This window comes from Embiotoca jacksoni, unplaced genomic scaffold (genome assembly GCF_022577435.1).
Source record: "Embiotoca jacksoni isolate LCO1_2020_lvr unplaced genomic scaffold, fEmbJac1.0.p SCAF_19, whole genome shotgun sequence".
NCBI lineage: Eukaryota > Metazoa > Chordata > Actinopteri > Embiotocidae > Embiotoca > Embiotoca jacksoni.
The window spans coordinates 11,479,607-11,494,292 of record NW_027185329.1 but is presented as its reverse complement, the minus strand read 5'-3'; the positions used below and the strand labels follow the sequence as shown (position 1 = coordinate 11,494,292).

At 38.6% G+C, this 14,686-nt stretch overlaps 1 protein-coding gene across 2 annotated transcripts; it reads left to right on the top strand.

The window, feature by feature from the left end:
- Positions 1-912: 912 nt before the first annotated feature.
- Positions 913-13,390, top strand: vtg3 (vitellogenin 3, phosvitinless). 2 transcript variants are annotated; one of them, XM_069153481.1, is made up of 26 exons: positions 913-972; positions 1,885-2,136; positions 2,242-2,403; positions 2,500-2,648; positions 2,750-2,900; positions 3,056-3,213; positions 5,305-5,470; positions 5,591-5,716; positions 5,873-6,091; positions 6,565-6,782; positions 6,857-6,954; positions 7,050-7,174; positions 7,269-7,370; positions 7,469-7,588; positions 7,691-7,886; positions 7,987-8,074; positions 8,188-8,373; positions 8,839-8,944; positions 9,046-9,214; positions 9,972-10,081; positions 10,173-10,238; positions 10,667-10,879; positions 12,127-12,275; positions 12,455-12,593; positions 12,720-12,829; positions 13,024-13,390. In XM_069153481.1, exons 1-25 carry the CDS (start codon positions 928-930, stop codon positions 12,789-12,791), a joined length of 3,585 nt encoding a protein of 1,194 aa, XP_069009582.1. In that variant the 5' UTR covers positions 913-927; the 3' UTR covers positions 12,792-12,829; positions 13,024-13,390. The 2 variants fall into 2 exon arrangements, with proteins under 2 accessions (XP_069009582.1, XP_069009581.1); XM_069153480.1 differs by having other exon boundaries at positions 13,020-13,390.
- Positions 13,391-14,686: the final 1,296 nt, after the last annotated feature.

Genomic DNA, 14,686 nt, shown 5'->3' with positions numbered 1-14,686 from the left:
CACTGTGATGTTGTCACAGGGCGGCATGGCTTTGCTTCAGAGAGCTTGTGTTTACTTTGACTCATTCATCTGTACAAATCAGACCTGTGACCACAAGGTTCAATGAAAAAAAAAAAACATACATATATAAAGATGAATGCGATATTAGCTTTCATTCCTGTCTCACGATGCAGGGTCTCCTTTTCTGCTGCCTTGTGGCCCTGGCTGGTAAGTCTTCATTGATTCATTCAGATGACATTTCTTGTCATAACATACATTTTAATGGTGTGCATTTGTAATGGTAACCATTTAACACCAACAATACTTTTTCAAGCAGAAATTTGGAAAGCTGGAAATGTGATCAGTCATGATCAATCAGCATAAGAAATTTGGGCAAACATGACAAAAACATGAGTGACTTTTAGTGGTGAATCAGCTATCCTTGGAGTAAAAACAATCTGTTTTTGTTGCATATAGGTGTATTTATGTGGATATTTACTTTTTTAATTTGTTTATGCTGCTGAAATTTGTCTCAAAATTTTACTCTATGTTTTCCTTCCTGAGTAGAAATACTTAGTCACACTTTAACATGTTGCCTTTCAGATTGAAGCATTTTTAGACCATATAAATTGAAAACGTAAAAGAAAAAACAAATGCTGAATCCTATATATTCACAAACGCTATGTTTGACTTTTATTCTTTCAGCATGTCAAAATGTCCGCTATGGTAAGTATTTTTGGTATTTCAGCTTCATCACAAAGTCAAAGTAAAAATACTCTGTTTCAAGTAATTTCCATGAAGAGCAGCTGAGATGGCGTTTAACTTTGAAATCACCTTCCAGATCTCGGCTTGAATCACAACAAAATCTATATGTACAAATATCAAGGTGAGATGAACTTTGGACTCGGCATGCCAAACTTAGCTGAGTCTGCTGTGAGAATTACGTGCATGGTCCACATCAGCGGGGAGTCTGCACAAACATTCATCCTTCAGGTAAGTTTGAAACACTGTGAATGCAGACTGTCCTTCAATTAACAAAAAAAACACAAAAAAACCCCACTCATTTGTGCAAGCCACGACCCAGTTACGCTTTAAATTTAAGTAACCTGTAGTGGTCATATAGATAAGGAAATTGTTGGCTGCAGGAGACCGCTGTTCGCTTCACGTTTCCAACCATGAGTTGGGAGAGTTTTTCAAAACCACTGATACTTTTAACATGACAACAAAGATTACTTAACTTTACAAAAAAGTAACGAATGCACAAGGTTAAAGTAATCAATTCCTAATTAAGAGATTTTTGTGCTTAAACCTGACCAGGAGCAGTGACTTTGGAAACACTCCATATTGGGGAGGGGGCCAATTGACAATGACAATAACTGACAAGCTGTCAATCTGTTAACTCTATATCTCATTCATAAATCAAGTAACTGGCAGTGTACCATTTCTTGATTCATAATTGAATCATGCATCATGGATCAAACTACTTAACATTGTTTGAAAGGTTAAATTAACTATTGAAGCCACTTATTCCTCACAAAATAACTTGTGTGTAAAGTCGTGTAGAGTTTTTTTGTAACCACCACTTAAGTTTAAACTTTTTTCATGAAGTTCAGAGATGTTTGCAAACACACACTTGTGCTGCTTTTTAAGTCATCTTCCCGAACCTTTTTGTAAGCATGACCCATAAATAGATGCTGCTTTTACAATGTTGGGAATATTGTAATTATGAAAGGGCATGTCATAACCATGCAGTAAAATAGTACAACAATTTTTAGGATATTTTTAAGGTTATAAAATTTCACTTGTTTTACAAATGTAAATGAAATGTTTCATGTTGACTTTCTACCAAAACTGACCGTAGCACAAGAGCAACTAACCCGCTTATTTTCCATTTCTGGTTCAAAGGTTTCAGATTTGGACTTGGAGGAGTTTAATGGCTTCCCGAGGAAAAGCAGCTTTATTCCTTCGTCAAAACTCACCCAGCGTATTGCTGCCCAGCTCAGCAAACCTTTCATGTTTGACTACACCAGTGGACATGTCAATGACATCCGTGCCGCTGCTGAGGTTTCTGACACTGTTGTCAACATTGTGAGAGGGATACTGGATTTCTTCCAGGTCACTGTCAAGACCACACAGACGATCTACGAGCTAAAAGAGGTAAATGACCACTTACAAGTAAACAACCCTCTGCACCATTTATTCTGCACAGCATCATTAAAAATGGATTTGATATTTAAAATAAATGTTTTATTTGTTTTTTAGGTTGGAATCCATGGCACATGTAATAGTCACTACACTATTGAAGGAAACATGCGAACACAGGATATGAACATCACTCGGGTGCTGGATCTTAACGACTGCAGAGAGAAAGCAGTGATGCACAAGGGTATGGCTACTGCTGTCGTCGACAAAGTCTCCAAACAGGTTTGTTTATCTCAGTGTAGATGCAGCTGATTCTACAATTATAAAGCAAACAGACCAAAGTCAGCTCTGTTTCTGTTTGTGTTTCCTCCAATCTAGAGGGGGGAATCTATCATTTCTACCATGAGATATGTTTACACAGTCAAACCAACAGCAGAGGGAGGTCTCATTACCAGAGCTCATGGCCTGGAGCGACAGTACTTCAGTCCCTTCAATGTGAAGGGCGGCAGCTTCAAGATGGAAGCCATGTAAGACAAGAAAATACCTTCACATTACGCCTGCTCATCCGCAATTCCCGCAATTCCCGTCTGCAATACAAATCAGGTGCTCTGAATAAGTTCTCCTGCAGGAAGGAAATGGTGCTGCTTGATATGAAAGACGCAGCTGGAGCCGTCACATCTGGACCAGTGGAAAGCAAGGGCAACCTTATTTTCAAGTTTGACGATTCAGACACAAATGTCCCCATTACGATGCAGAACCTAGTAGACCCTGTACCAAAGGTAATACTGATAGACTGGTGCTACATAACCAGAATACAATAAAATGATTTAAATTCCTAAACCTAAGATTACTGAAATCCAGAGTGACATACAATGAGTAGAGATCCATCTTTTTCTTCAAGCTTTACATCTGTCCTCTCTGTTCCTCTCCACAGGCTGTTGAACTGATCAAGCGTTTGGCTGTGGCTAATAATTACCAGGTTGACACTGCAACAACTGAGGATACTATAAAGCTGTACCAGCTTCTGCGAATGGTACCTTCAGAAGGATTAGATGCTATGTGGAAGCAATTTGCAGGAAATGAAGAGCAGAGGTGAGTGTTTAGTAAGAATGTGGTGAGGTCAAAAGTTATTAAACCCCTGCTCATTTGTGGCCTGTTCTGTATATTACGGTGTAGGGTTGTGATTCAACCAAATGTTTAAAATACACACAAATAATATAAAATTAATTTATGCTTCAAAATCAAAATAACAAAATATGAAAAGGGGCTAGTTTTCAGATTGAACAGCGTTTTGAAAACGATTTGCTCTTGATCTCTCTCGTAGTTGTTTGAGATTTTGAAAGACAGCATGCTCACGTGCTCAAAATTACTAATATGACTATTCCAATCCCCATCTTAGTTTAGCATGCTGACTAGTGCTGGAGGGAAATGATGGGATTGTCATGAGTTTGCAGGTGTTTTTTTTTTACAAATCAAAGTGTTGGACACATTTGGACCTGATCTTGGTGCTTGATGTCAAAGCAATGGATCACCAAAATGATTAAAATTCATGCTTCTTGAGGCCAGAATGTCTGTACCAAACTTAGACCCTGTTTATCTAGTTGTTAGCCTGGCGTTAGCAGACCTAAATTCACAGTGTGATTGGCTCGGTGTGGGGATAATCTATTGGTTATAGTCTCGTCGTTGCATCCAAACAGATGATGACCTCGGATCCATTCTGAAACTATTAGAGCAGGTTTTAACCAACCACAATATAATGGACGTTGCGCGCAGAAAATCTACCACCGCTGCCATTGTTGGAACTACATTTAGAAACAAGTGCTTGACTTCAGCACCATCGCTCTTAACCCTTCTGGTGGCTGATTGGTCAATCCTTCAGAGTGGCTGTGCAAACATTAATGCAAAAAGGGCTTCCAGGCCAAGACTGGAGCTGTGAGAAATAGGTGGGTGCAGTCAGGTAAGAGTTGTTGCCAATCATTCAATAACTGTTAAAATATTAGTCATTGCCATTCAGAGCAACACAGGCTCGCATGTCTAAAATGTGTCATTGGCTTCAGTTCCAGGTTGTTTGGAGCCTTAAAATAGATCGCTCTGCCACACAACTTTTATTATTAGGACACAAATACTGCAGTGCCAGTTGAAAATTGCCTGCTAGGCAGTATCATACTCATACTCATCATACTTCATTCTTGAGAACAGCTCACTGCAGAAGTATTGGAAGAGACCCTTGACTACATCTGCTGCGATGCTCTATGGAACTGCAGCTGTGTGGCGCAACTCCGCCCCTGATGTTGCACAAAACGCTGGTTACTTTTTTATTGAAGTTCGTTGATATTAAACGTGTCTCATGTATAAATCACATCAACTTTGTCAGTGGACTACCTTGGGCCCCCAGCAATAGAGCCACCTAGTTTGAAGCAGATGGGATGAACGGTTGTCCAGATATGTGAGGGACAAACAAAAAACATAAATACAGACAGAGATTTCTTGAATTTTACATATAGTAAGATTACTAATGCTTTGAGCAAAAGGTAAAGCATCTATTTGAAGTCAGGTATACACATTTAGTGTCTTATTGAGCAATTTTCAGTTCAAAGTGAAGTCACAGTGTGGATGTTGGGATGGTGGCTGGGTGTGCAAAGGCTGTCTCAAACATGTGGTCTTCCACTAACCTTAACTAAGACTTTTACTAAATTAATTGCACACACAAGTTATTAATTATGAAGTTACAAGGTAATTTGTGTGATATCTTTGTACCAGCTGAGAACTTTTCACTTCAGGCTCAAAGTGAAAATCCTTCAAAAATAATCTTTAACCAAGCTTTTCATTATAGTATCATGAGATGATGAACAAAATGGTCCAAGGCCATCTCTAAAATCGGATACTGATCCACTTCAGCTGATTAGGTAATTGAAAAGGATCCTTCCACTTAGTTTTGGAAGGATTTAGTCTGGAATATTACCATTGATGAATCATTTTTTATCATGTAAGGCATGATGACAGAAGCTGCTTTCTGTGGCCATTGAAATTATAAGGTCATATATTATATTGGATGGGTGCAATTAAATGTAACATCTCATGTCTTTTACACCATTAGCTTTTATTTTTTTTCTCCTGTAGTTTATTTAAAGAATAATCCTTATCTTAAGTATTGTCTATTTTCTCTCCTTTTCACTTCATTAGACGTTGGTTTTTGGACATGATTACTGAGATCGCTGACGGCAAAATCATAAAATTCCTACAAAAAAGGTTTCAGGCTGGAGATGTGTCTGCGAATGAAGCTGTGCAGACCCTTGTGGTGTCTGTTGACCATCTTCAGGCTACTCCTGAGCTGCTTGAGATGGTTAAGGTGAGTTAGCCCTAAAGATGGCAAAATTGTTTGCATACTGAAAAATTATACAATGCAAACCTTCTTCTAAGAAAGCTTCTCTGCAGATCATGTCAAATGTTCTCTGTCTTTCTTTTGCAGATGTTCCTGCACATGCCATTCAGTAAATCCAACATCTATGTGTGGAATACTGTGGTACTTACCTATGGCTCTCTGGTGTATAAGCACTGTGCATATTATACACCTTGTCCAGTAACTTCTGTTCAGGTAATAAGACTGCCAAAATAAATCAATTTCCTTTGATAGATACTTGAGACAGCCACTCCGAATTGCTCAGTAAAAGTAACAAATTCCCTGTGTGTGAAATTAAGATGTAGAATTTTTAACACAAGGCCACATATGTGTTTTTAACATTTGCACTAGCCACTGCTGGACATGGCCAAGGAGGCTCTGAAGAATCGCAATGAAGCAGACATGGTCATTGCTCTGAAAGCCCTGGGGAACGCAGGTCATCCAGGCAGCATTAAAACCATCATGAGCTTCCTCCCCGGAGTTGCTGCCAACCCTGTGGATCTGCCACCTCGTGTGCTGAGTGCCGCTGTGCAGTCTATGAGACTCATAGCTACCAGAGATCCTCACAGTGTAAAGACAATAAATGACATGCAGGGGAATTTCAAGACTTGATAGGTTCTCGGTTAACACAGCTCTGTTCGGTTGTTATCTAAAACATGTCCATGGAAGACACATGGCCTGTCTTACATAGTCAATTTCCGTTATTTTAAAAATTTGAGTTCAGAGTGTCGGTGCATTTACACAAAGCTGTGAACTGTTAAAATCCTGAAAATCATATTTCATTCTCTACATCCTGGAATGTAACCATAATTTTCAACAATCATGTGAAAATCTGATTCATGCTTTTGTCATATTATCATCTTGTGGAGGCAAATTAAATCATTTATATTTGCAATATTTACAGTAATCGGCCTTCCAAAGGTCATAGTCCGTATTAACTGTGTCATAACAGAACATAAATTCTCATAGCAGTAGGTGGTAAATCTGTGAGCTTGGGCACTGCTTTTCTAAACTCCTAATCTTTATAATGCTTCTGTTTTTAGGTGCAAGAAACCACCATGAGTGTGTTCCTGCAAAAGGACCTTCCCGCTGAGCTACGCATGTTGGCCATCATGATCCTGTTGGACACCAATCCATCCGTTTCTCTTGTGTCCATCGTGACAGAACATCTACTGGAAGAAAATGACCTCAATGTTATTAGCTTTGCATACCATTACTTTAAAAGTATTGCCATGTCCAGGACTCCAGACAATCAGTTCCTGTGAGTATAACAACGACTGTGTTTTATTGTTTACGTTACATGATACCTAATTGTCTTTGTGATCTCTAAAACAGCTCGACGACGTGCAATGTGGCTGTGAAAATCCTCGGCCATAAATTTGGTCGTCTCAGATATTACAACAGCAAAGCCATGCGCATGGACTGGTTTAATGGTGTGTTAAAATACAGCGGTGACCTAAACTACAGCAGTTTACATGATTTAAAAAAAATAATAATTATATGACAATTTATGATTTGCCCAATACAGATGAATATCTGATTGGCACAGCCACAGAAGTCTTCATGCTAAGAAGTACAACCAACATCTTTCCCACTGAGATCATGATGAAGGGAAAGTTTTATTTCGCTGCCAGAATTCTGCAGCTCTTGGAGGTACAGTGTAATACAGTACCACTGAAACTTCCACTGGGGTTAAACATGTCTTCCCAGTTGTGAATAATCCTGTTCTTTCCTTTCCATGCCACAGTTGGGTATCCGCGGTGAAGGAATTAAGGAGCTGTTTCGCGCCAATATCCCTGCTTTGAAAGGAGATCTCAGTTATACCGACTTTGAGGCTATTTGGAATGTGGTGAGTATTACACCTGAGACTTCAAGGCAACAGTTTAAAATGTACTGTGATACTTGAGACTGTTTGTGAGGGTCACATTTATATTGTGTAATTTTCAGCTTCAAAATTGGGAACTTCTGCCAGAAGATAAACCAGTCATTACTGCCTATTTACGCGCTTCTGGACAAGAGTGGTTCTTAGCTGACATCAACAAAGAGCTCATTCGGACTATCGTCACAGTGAGAGAATAATTAAACAAATATACTACCAATATAACAATGATGTATTTATTTCAAAGCCAGTGAAGTCAACAAAAATGCTGCTGTGCCGTGATGTTATAGGCCACCAGCTCATCTGCAGGGAAGAAAAGTTTTGTGTGGACTGCGATTGAGAATTTAACGGCGGAATCTGGATTTTCATGGCACTGGACCAAGCCATTCCTGGTCATCGAGGCTCGTTACCTCCAAGCCACCACCCTGGGTTTCCCTCTGGAGATCAGCAAATATTATCATGTACTTAATGCGATCACTGTTAATGGTAAGGAGTCAAACACAGCAGTATCTGCTCAGCTCACAAATCAAATCCGCTTTTAAAAACAACTGAAGAGACATATAACCTATTTTTTTTGTGTGTGTAGCTAAAGCGAAAATAAATCCACCAATTACTGACCATCTTGAACAGCTCCTGATTTCTGAAGTGACACTGGAAAGTGATGGTTTTATTGGGTAACTATATTAAATGTTCAACCTGTTGTGTTTTGGTTGTGCATGTCTCATCTGTGTCAAATTTCTATTGAAAACTTATTTTACACTGAGATGAATTCTTCTTTGTTTTTTAGTTTCACAAAGGATTTCTGGGTTTTCTATGGGATCAACACAGAGCTGTTACAGAGTGGTTCTGAGTTTAAGAGCAAAATTCAAATTTCTATCCCGTGGAAGGTTGTTGCCAAGATGAATGCTGCAAAGAAAAAATTTGAACTCGACTTCCCCCCGTGCAAGAAAGAGATTGAACTCTTTTCAATCAGGTGTGTTTTAAGGGTGAACTGAATCACTAGTACTTACTTCTAAACGTCAAAAGGAATTCACAATTCTATCTATTCTAATCTATTTATTTTTACTTCGGTCATGATATTATGGTTCTTTTCTGCAGAGTAGAGCACCAAACTTCAGCACTGTATGTTCACTTAGACTCTGACCTTCATCAACACCAGCTGGCTTCACTGCCATTAATGCTTCATATTGCAACTCAGTGGGCTAAAAACATGAAGGAGGAGTTTCTCATGTGGCACTGGAATAAAAGCCTGTCGAGTTGACAGTCAAATCTGACTTTAATCAGGACACCAAGAATCCAAATCAAATCTGGAGAGTTACAATGATTTAAAAACTTGGCATGTTCAGTTTTTGTTATTTAGGTAAGTTTTATTTACGCACTCCACAATTTTACTAATATGTAAAATAACTAAATAAAAATGTTCCTGTCCAATGAACAGATCTGATGTGTACGCAGTCTCCAGGAACATTGAAGAGCCAAATTCGGCCTTAATAACACCAATAATTCCCATCGTTGTTGCCTCCACCAACACAGAGTCACAAGAGGTACGGTCAACACTTTTTTAGATGACTGTTAACTGTCCACTAATGAAGATTTATATGCCTTAAAGTAGATTCATGACCTTTTGATTTTTGCCCTCAAGCAGATCTCGGTACAGAACATCTGGCATCCAAAAACCAAACTGTGTCATGAGAGTAGTATTTACGGAGTGGGTATCTGTGTGGAAGCCGAGCTAAGGAGACAGTATTTCCACGAGGAATACCCTCTGTACTACTTCCTAGGATACACCTACATGGCTTTGAAAATGGTTCCAGGTATTCTCAACAAGTCCAACAAATTATACTATACAGCAATTGTACAATCACAAACATACATATGATGTAACATTCAGAAACTCTGAAGGACGGCTCGAGTAACGCAGTTTAACTCTCATGAGACACACCGCTCAGGGAAATGTGTCAGTTAAAATTATACTTTACTGCCCACTTTTCAAACACAGTCACTGCTGCCTTTAGCTATTACAGTATTTTATCAGGGAGCTTAGACCTACTGACAAGTCCACTCCTGCTACTTCAGGAAAATCTGCTGAGGAAATAACAGTCCTTCGCTCATGGCTGCAGTTGTGGCATTTTTGGTTTGAACATCAAAGTCAGGCTTCTGAGTTCATTCCTTTAAATAATCCTTCGTTAAATAGTAACTTTATACCAGGCCACCAACAAATGTTTTACTTATCTTCCTTGTAAAGTTTCAAGCATGTTTCACTTTTCCTCACGTTTGGTTAGTGCGGCTGAACTTTTAGAAATGAAAGAAAACTGGATTTTCAGGAGTTTCAGGGATTTCTCTTTCATTTTATCAAAATATTTTTTTCAAGTACCAGGCAAAACATAAATTGTTATCATTATTGTCTAATGTAGAGATGGATAAACATATGTATGAGAGTCTCTACAAAAACATACGAGTCCAATGTGTCAGATTACATTAAAATTGTCCAGGTGTTCATTTATTCGTGCCAACCCTTCCACAATTATTGCTTAAATGTCTTTGCTAATGTAGCCTGTTCACTTTTATTAGGCCAAGCAATCAACCCTGTGGACAAAATCCACTTTGAGTTTTCTACTGGACCCAATGGACATCCAACAAGTGTGTTCCAACTGCTTAAGACTCTGAGGAAGCTGTCCAAGGTATTTGGCTACTCTTGCAATATTATTATCGCTGCACCTGTTCTGCTGTTTGTTCCATTCAAAATTTCCTGTTCCTAATTTGTGTTTACAGGAAGCAACCCAGCAACTAAACCCGTCCTCAGATTTAGGCTCCAGTGAAAGAGGATCTCAACAGGAAGTATGTTGAACAAGCTCAACAGAGACTGACCCAAATGTATTTGATTTTATGAAATAAGCTGTTTGCATTGAGAAAGCTCATCATGAACAATGTTATTTAATTGTGCTTACAATTCATGATCCTTCCACAATCATGAAGAAAAGTTATCCATGTTAAGACTGCAGCTATTTGTGAGAATTAAAGTTCAAGGTAAGGGGGGTCATCTGACATACACACTGAATATTGTTTTAAGAATACCTTGTTCCCCCAGTTTTCTAGGTTGACTCTCAGTCCCCAGCCTCACTACCTTATCCATCCTTTAAATCTCACCCACAGTCACACCGATGCACATTCACTTGAGTGTTGTTATAACTTCACTCCTGATATACAATAATCAATACTCTACACAGATCAAAGTCTAATGGCCTGTTTTCTAACTCATTCCTTAGGGGTGGGAATCAGCACCTCAACCTGTGTTCGATATCAAAGCGTTTGCCATGAGTGGCAAGCAGGTGCCCGAGGGTTACGATGCAGCCATGTACTACACGCCTGAGGCAAACATTCATCGGGCCGAACTGATTGTGTCCCAAGTTGGAGAAGACACCAACTGGAAGATGTGTGTCGACACCACTTTGAATGCAAATACTTGGGAAAAAGTAGATGTATGTAGATACGTTATTTGTATGTATGTGGTTGTATACGCTGACAGAAATTTATAGAAGGACACTGATGCTATTTGATATTTTTATTATTATCAATGTCCTCCCTAAAACCAGCAACAATGTTATCCTGGCAGCAAATATTATCTGAGTAACTGAAATTTAACATGTTTGCCGTCTATTGTTGTTCAAAACTATAAACAGAGCTGTACTAGTTCACTGGGGACATATGCCTTAATGACATTGAAAATTGCCAGTGATATAATTTTTTCTACATTTAATGTACACTAATGCACAGTTTGTACATTAAGTACTCTAGTGCTCAAATAGTAGGCTTCTATACTAAGAGTAGGCTAGAGGTTTTCTAGTAGTACTCCAGTAGGCTAGAGGGTTCTAGTAGTACTCCAGTAGGCTAGAGGGTTCTAGTAGTACTCCAGTAGGCTAGAGGGTTCTAGTTGCCGATTTCTAGTGGCCATAGGAGGCAGCAGGAGCAGAGCAGGAAGTCAGGTAACAGAAATTCAGAATAAAGTCAGTGTAAAGACACAGATCAATCAGGGGTGGTTGGATTTTTCAAAGTTTTGGAGACCACTATTTATGCTTTGTGTGAAAACAAAAGTCGAGTTATTTCTAGTTGCGTATGTCAGTGAACTTATTGACCTTATGTGATATATGCAATGTAGCTTACATAACATACTTATTTTAGCAAAAACCATGATCTTTTCCCAAACCTAACCAAATCTGGACCGTGTCACAGTGTGAAGCATGTGTTTGTTGTTGATACTGTGACAACGAAGGTCCAATATGCCAGTTTAGTACATCCCTACTAGCCCATATATTTGGGTAAGATTGTGTTTATTAGTCTGGTAATAGTCAAATACTGCTACTTTTGCAAGTTGAGAAGAATAAAATATACAGGCCATTTTCATTCTCATGAAGATGTAAATCATGCAGTGCTATTGCAATATATTTTAATTGATTTTGTGCAAAAATATTGCTTTCAAGTATGAATATAAGAGCTGTGGATAAATAGAGATGACTTGTTTTTAGAATACATTCATTGTCAGCTTTGGTCTTTGGTCGGAATTGTGGATAGTATATATGTAGAAGATGCTAACCTAATCTTTAAAAACAATCATCAAGTTCCTGCATACTGGCTTTTGTATTTTTTACATTTTAAAAAGAAAGCTTTAAAACCATGTCATTTGTTTGTCCAGTTTCACTTCAACATCGATTTCTTGTGTTTGTTAAAGGCACACATGAGATGGGGAGCTGAATGTCAGTCCTATGATATGTCAATGGAAGCTGCTGGAACTTCCCATCTACCTGGAGCCAAGTTAACACTAAGCACCAAAGTACACTGGACCAGGGTCTCGGAAAGAATAAAAGAGTTGGGCAGAAGGTGAGTGGGAACTTGTTCAGTGTAGCAAAACTGGAATGAGAAGGATAAGCTGAAACAGAACAAGGAAGACACATTTTGACTTCCTTCCACTGTTTCAAGCAATTCACTTTTCACCAAACTTTTCAGTGTTTGCGATACATACTAGATTTATGTTGTTAAGGAGATTTTACCTTTTCCAGAATTGAAAGCTACATCCCAGGCATGGCTTTCCTTCTTGGCTTCTACCAGGAACAAAAGAACAATACCAAGCAGGAGGTTTCTGCATCATTTGTTGCTGCCTCAGCAGACAGCTTTGATGTGAAGATTAAACTCCTAGAGGTGCCAAAGGAAATATTTACGACCTATGTTTTCTTTTTTTTTTTTTCTTTTTTTGTAAAACCAAATCCTTGCATTGCTTATAGCTAATCATTTACATTGATGTGTCTTTTCTTCTGTTGGTTTTAGTATATGGTGTACCGCCAGGGTTTTCCACTCCCACTCCAAGCTGTTTTCAGGAGTTTCAACACAACAACATAAGCACAACCCTCGAAGTGTTTGGACAAGCATAAAAAAATGTAAGCCCAGTAAACTAGTTTGATTAAGATCTGCAGTAATCTTCTGTGTCTTTTTGATGTAATTACATGTGTGTGTTTGACTGCCAATCAATTGTTTTTGACAGAATCCTTTGCAAAGCAGATGAGCAAAGAACAAGCACGGCGCTGTGCCATTTTTTTCTTGCTTTTTAAGATATGTTTTGTGTTGCAGAAAGACAGCAAAGCCCAGATGGGAGCCAGATGCCTCTTTTCACAGTGATAACACTGCAACCAAAATCTCACGGCTGTGATGAAAGTGAGCATTATAAAAGATGTATCAGTAATCCGTCAGATGTCGCCAGTTTTGAAATAACCTGTAAAGGTCCTGATTTATTCATTTGAAAGCGTGTTAATATTTAAACAGCACTGTGTGAAGAAATCCTGTGTAAATTCAGGCCTATGAACATCTTCATTATACTGGCTTTACCAAAACCTGTCTCTAAATAGTTGTCCTGATTCTGCTTCCAATACATTAGATGTTTTCTGCATCAGGGATTGTGTTAAATATGTGTATTCCACGATTAAACTGCAAAGCAACATGTTCTTTTCTTTTAGTTTACTATTACATTTAATGTAGTACCACTACTATTAGTATTATTAATACATGTTATGTTGTAATAGTATTTGGATTCTAGTAAATGATTATTCCTAAATATTCACAGTGTAACAAAATTGCTGATATTACACTGGTTAAAGTATAATCTGAGTTTACTTACAGGTATTTCACAAGAGTGTAAAGTTAGACAATGATGAGCAGTAGTGATTAAATCCCCAGAAAAGTCGTCATAAAATCTTCAATTTTTAATGAAGTTAAATTAAGAGTGTCAACTATATCTGATGCTAACTTTGCAGCACTCTTTAGTTTTGTTTAAAAAAGAAGCAATTTACATCGCATATTTGCCAAATGTAATTGTCATCATAATATATAAAATAAGAAGTGAAAACTGCCCTAAATACAATGAAAATGGCTGGCAGGTTTGTCTTCTCTACCAGCCAGTTTGGCAATTAAGCAGTATTTTTTGCAGGTCCTGTTATAATCTAAATATCCTATTTGACTGTCACAATACTGAATGTTGAGTGTCAGTAAACTGGATTATAAATGCAAATTTTGGAGGGTATCTGCTGAATGTTTACAAGGTCTAAATGACCTGGTCTGTTTGTTTGGTTGACAGGACTGTTTGCAGATATGTGTACACAATGAGCCCATGATGCCCTTAAAGTTCACTGCCCCGGTCACATTAAGCATTCTGTGCCCTTTGATAAAAACAAAAATTCGGATGGCTAGACTTATTATTATTAACATGTTTTTGTAACCCTTTTTATAATCAGTTGACACTACTGAACTGGACTCAGCCAAATTCCCAACCTTGAGCGGTAAAAAAATTGAACATGTCACAAGCCAAACGTAACGATTGCATCCTAACCAAAGACTGGTTGTCCAAACTACTCCTGGCTCCGCTTCTCCTGCAGACACCAATTTAGCCAGATGGTGCTGAATTGCAGAGAAAAGACATCGGCCTCAAACGCTGAACAGGATGAGCACAATTATGTACCATTTACATCTCTAATATCCTGCTGGCTTTCAAGTGTCGCTTGTCGAGCTGATTCCAACTCTGCCGTGCCTCCCTCAAGATCCACATCACCTCCTGTTGTCCAGGAGATCAGGACACCCTGACCTGGTATTGACATGACTTCAATAAGTGACATCAGCTGGTTTAAAAACATCAGTGAAAGACTGATCGGGTCATTTGGAGGAGGAAGGATTGGCCATCTCCTCCTTTTTACTGCCGCTCGCTCTGTAATTGAAGCTTGCCTCATTAGACAGACTATACCAGCCCG

Bases quoted from the DNA above. Each gene is read 5' to 3' on its own strand.
- vtg3 (XM_069153481.1), top strand. From the start codon at position 928: ATGGTCCACATCAGCGGGGAGTCTGCACAAACATTCATCCTTCAG. The intron at 3,214-5,304 runs GTGAGTGTTTAG...TCACTTCATTAG, and splicing joins GCAGGAAATGAAGAGCAGAG to ACGTTGGTTTTTGGACATGA. The intron at 12,594-12,719 runs GTGCCAAAGGAA...TGTTGGTTTTAG, and splicing joins TGAAGATTAAACTCCTAGAG to TATATGGTGTACCGCCAGGG.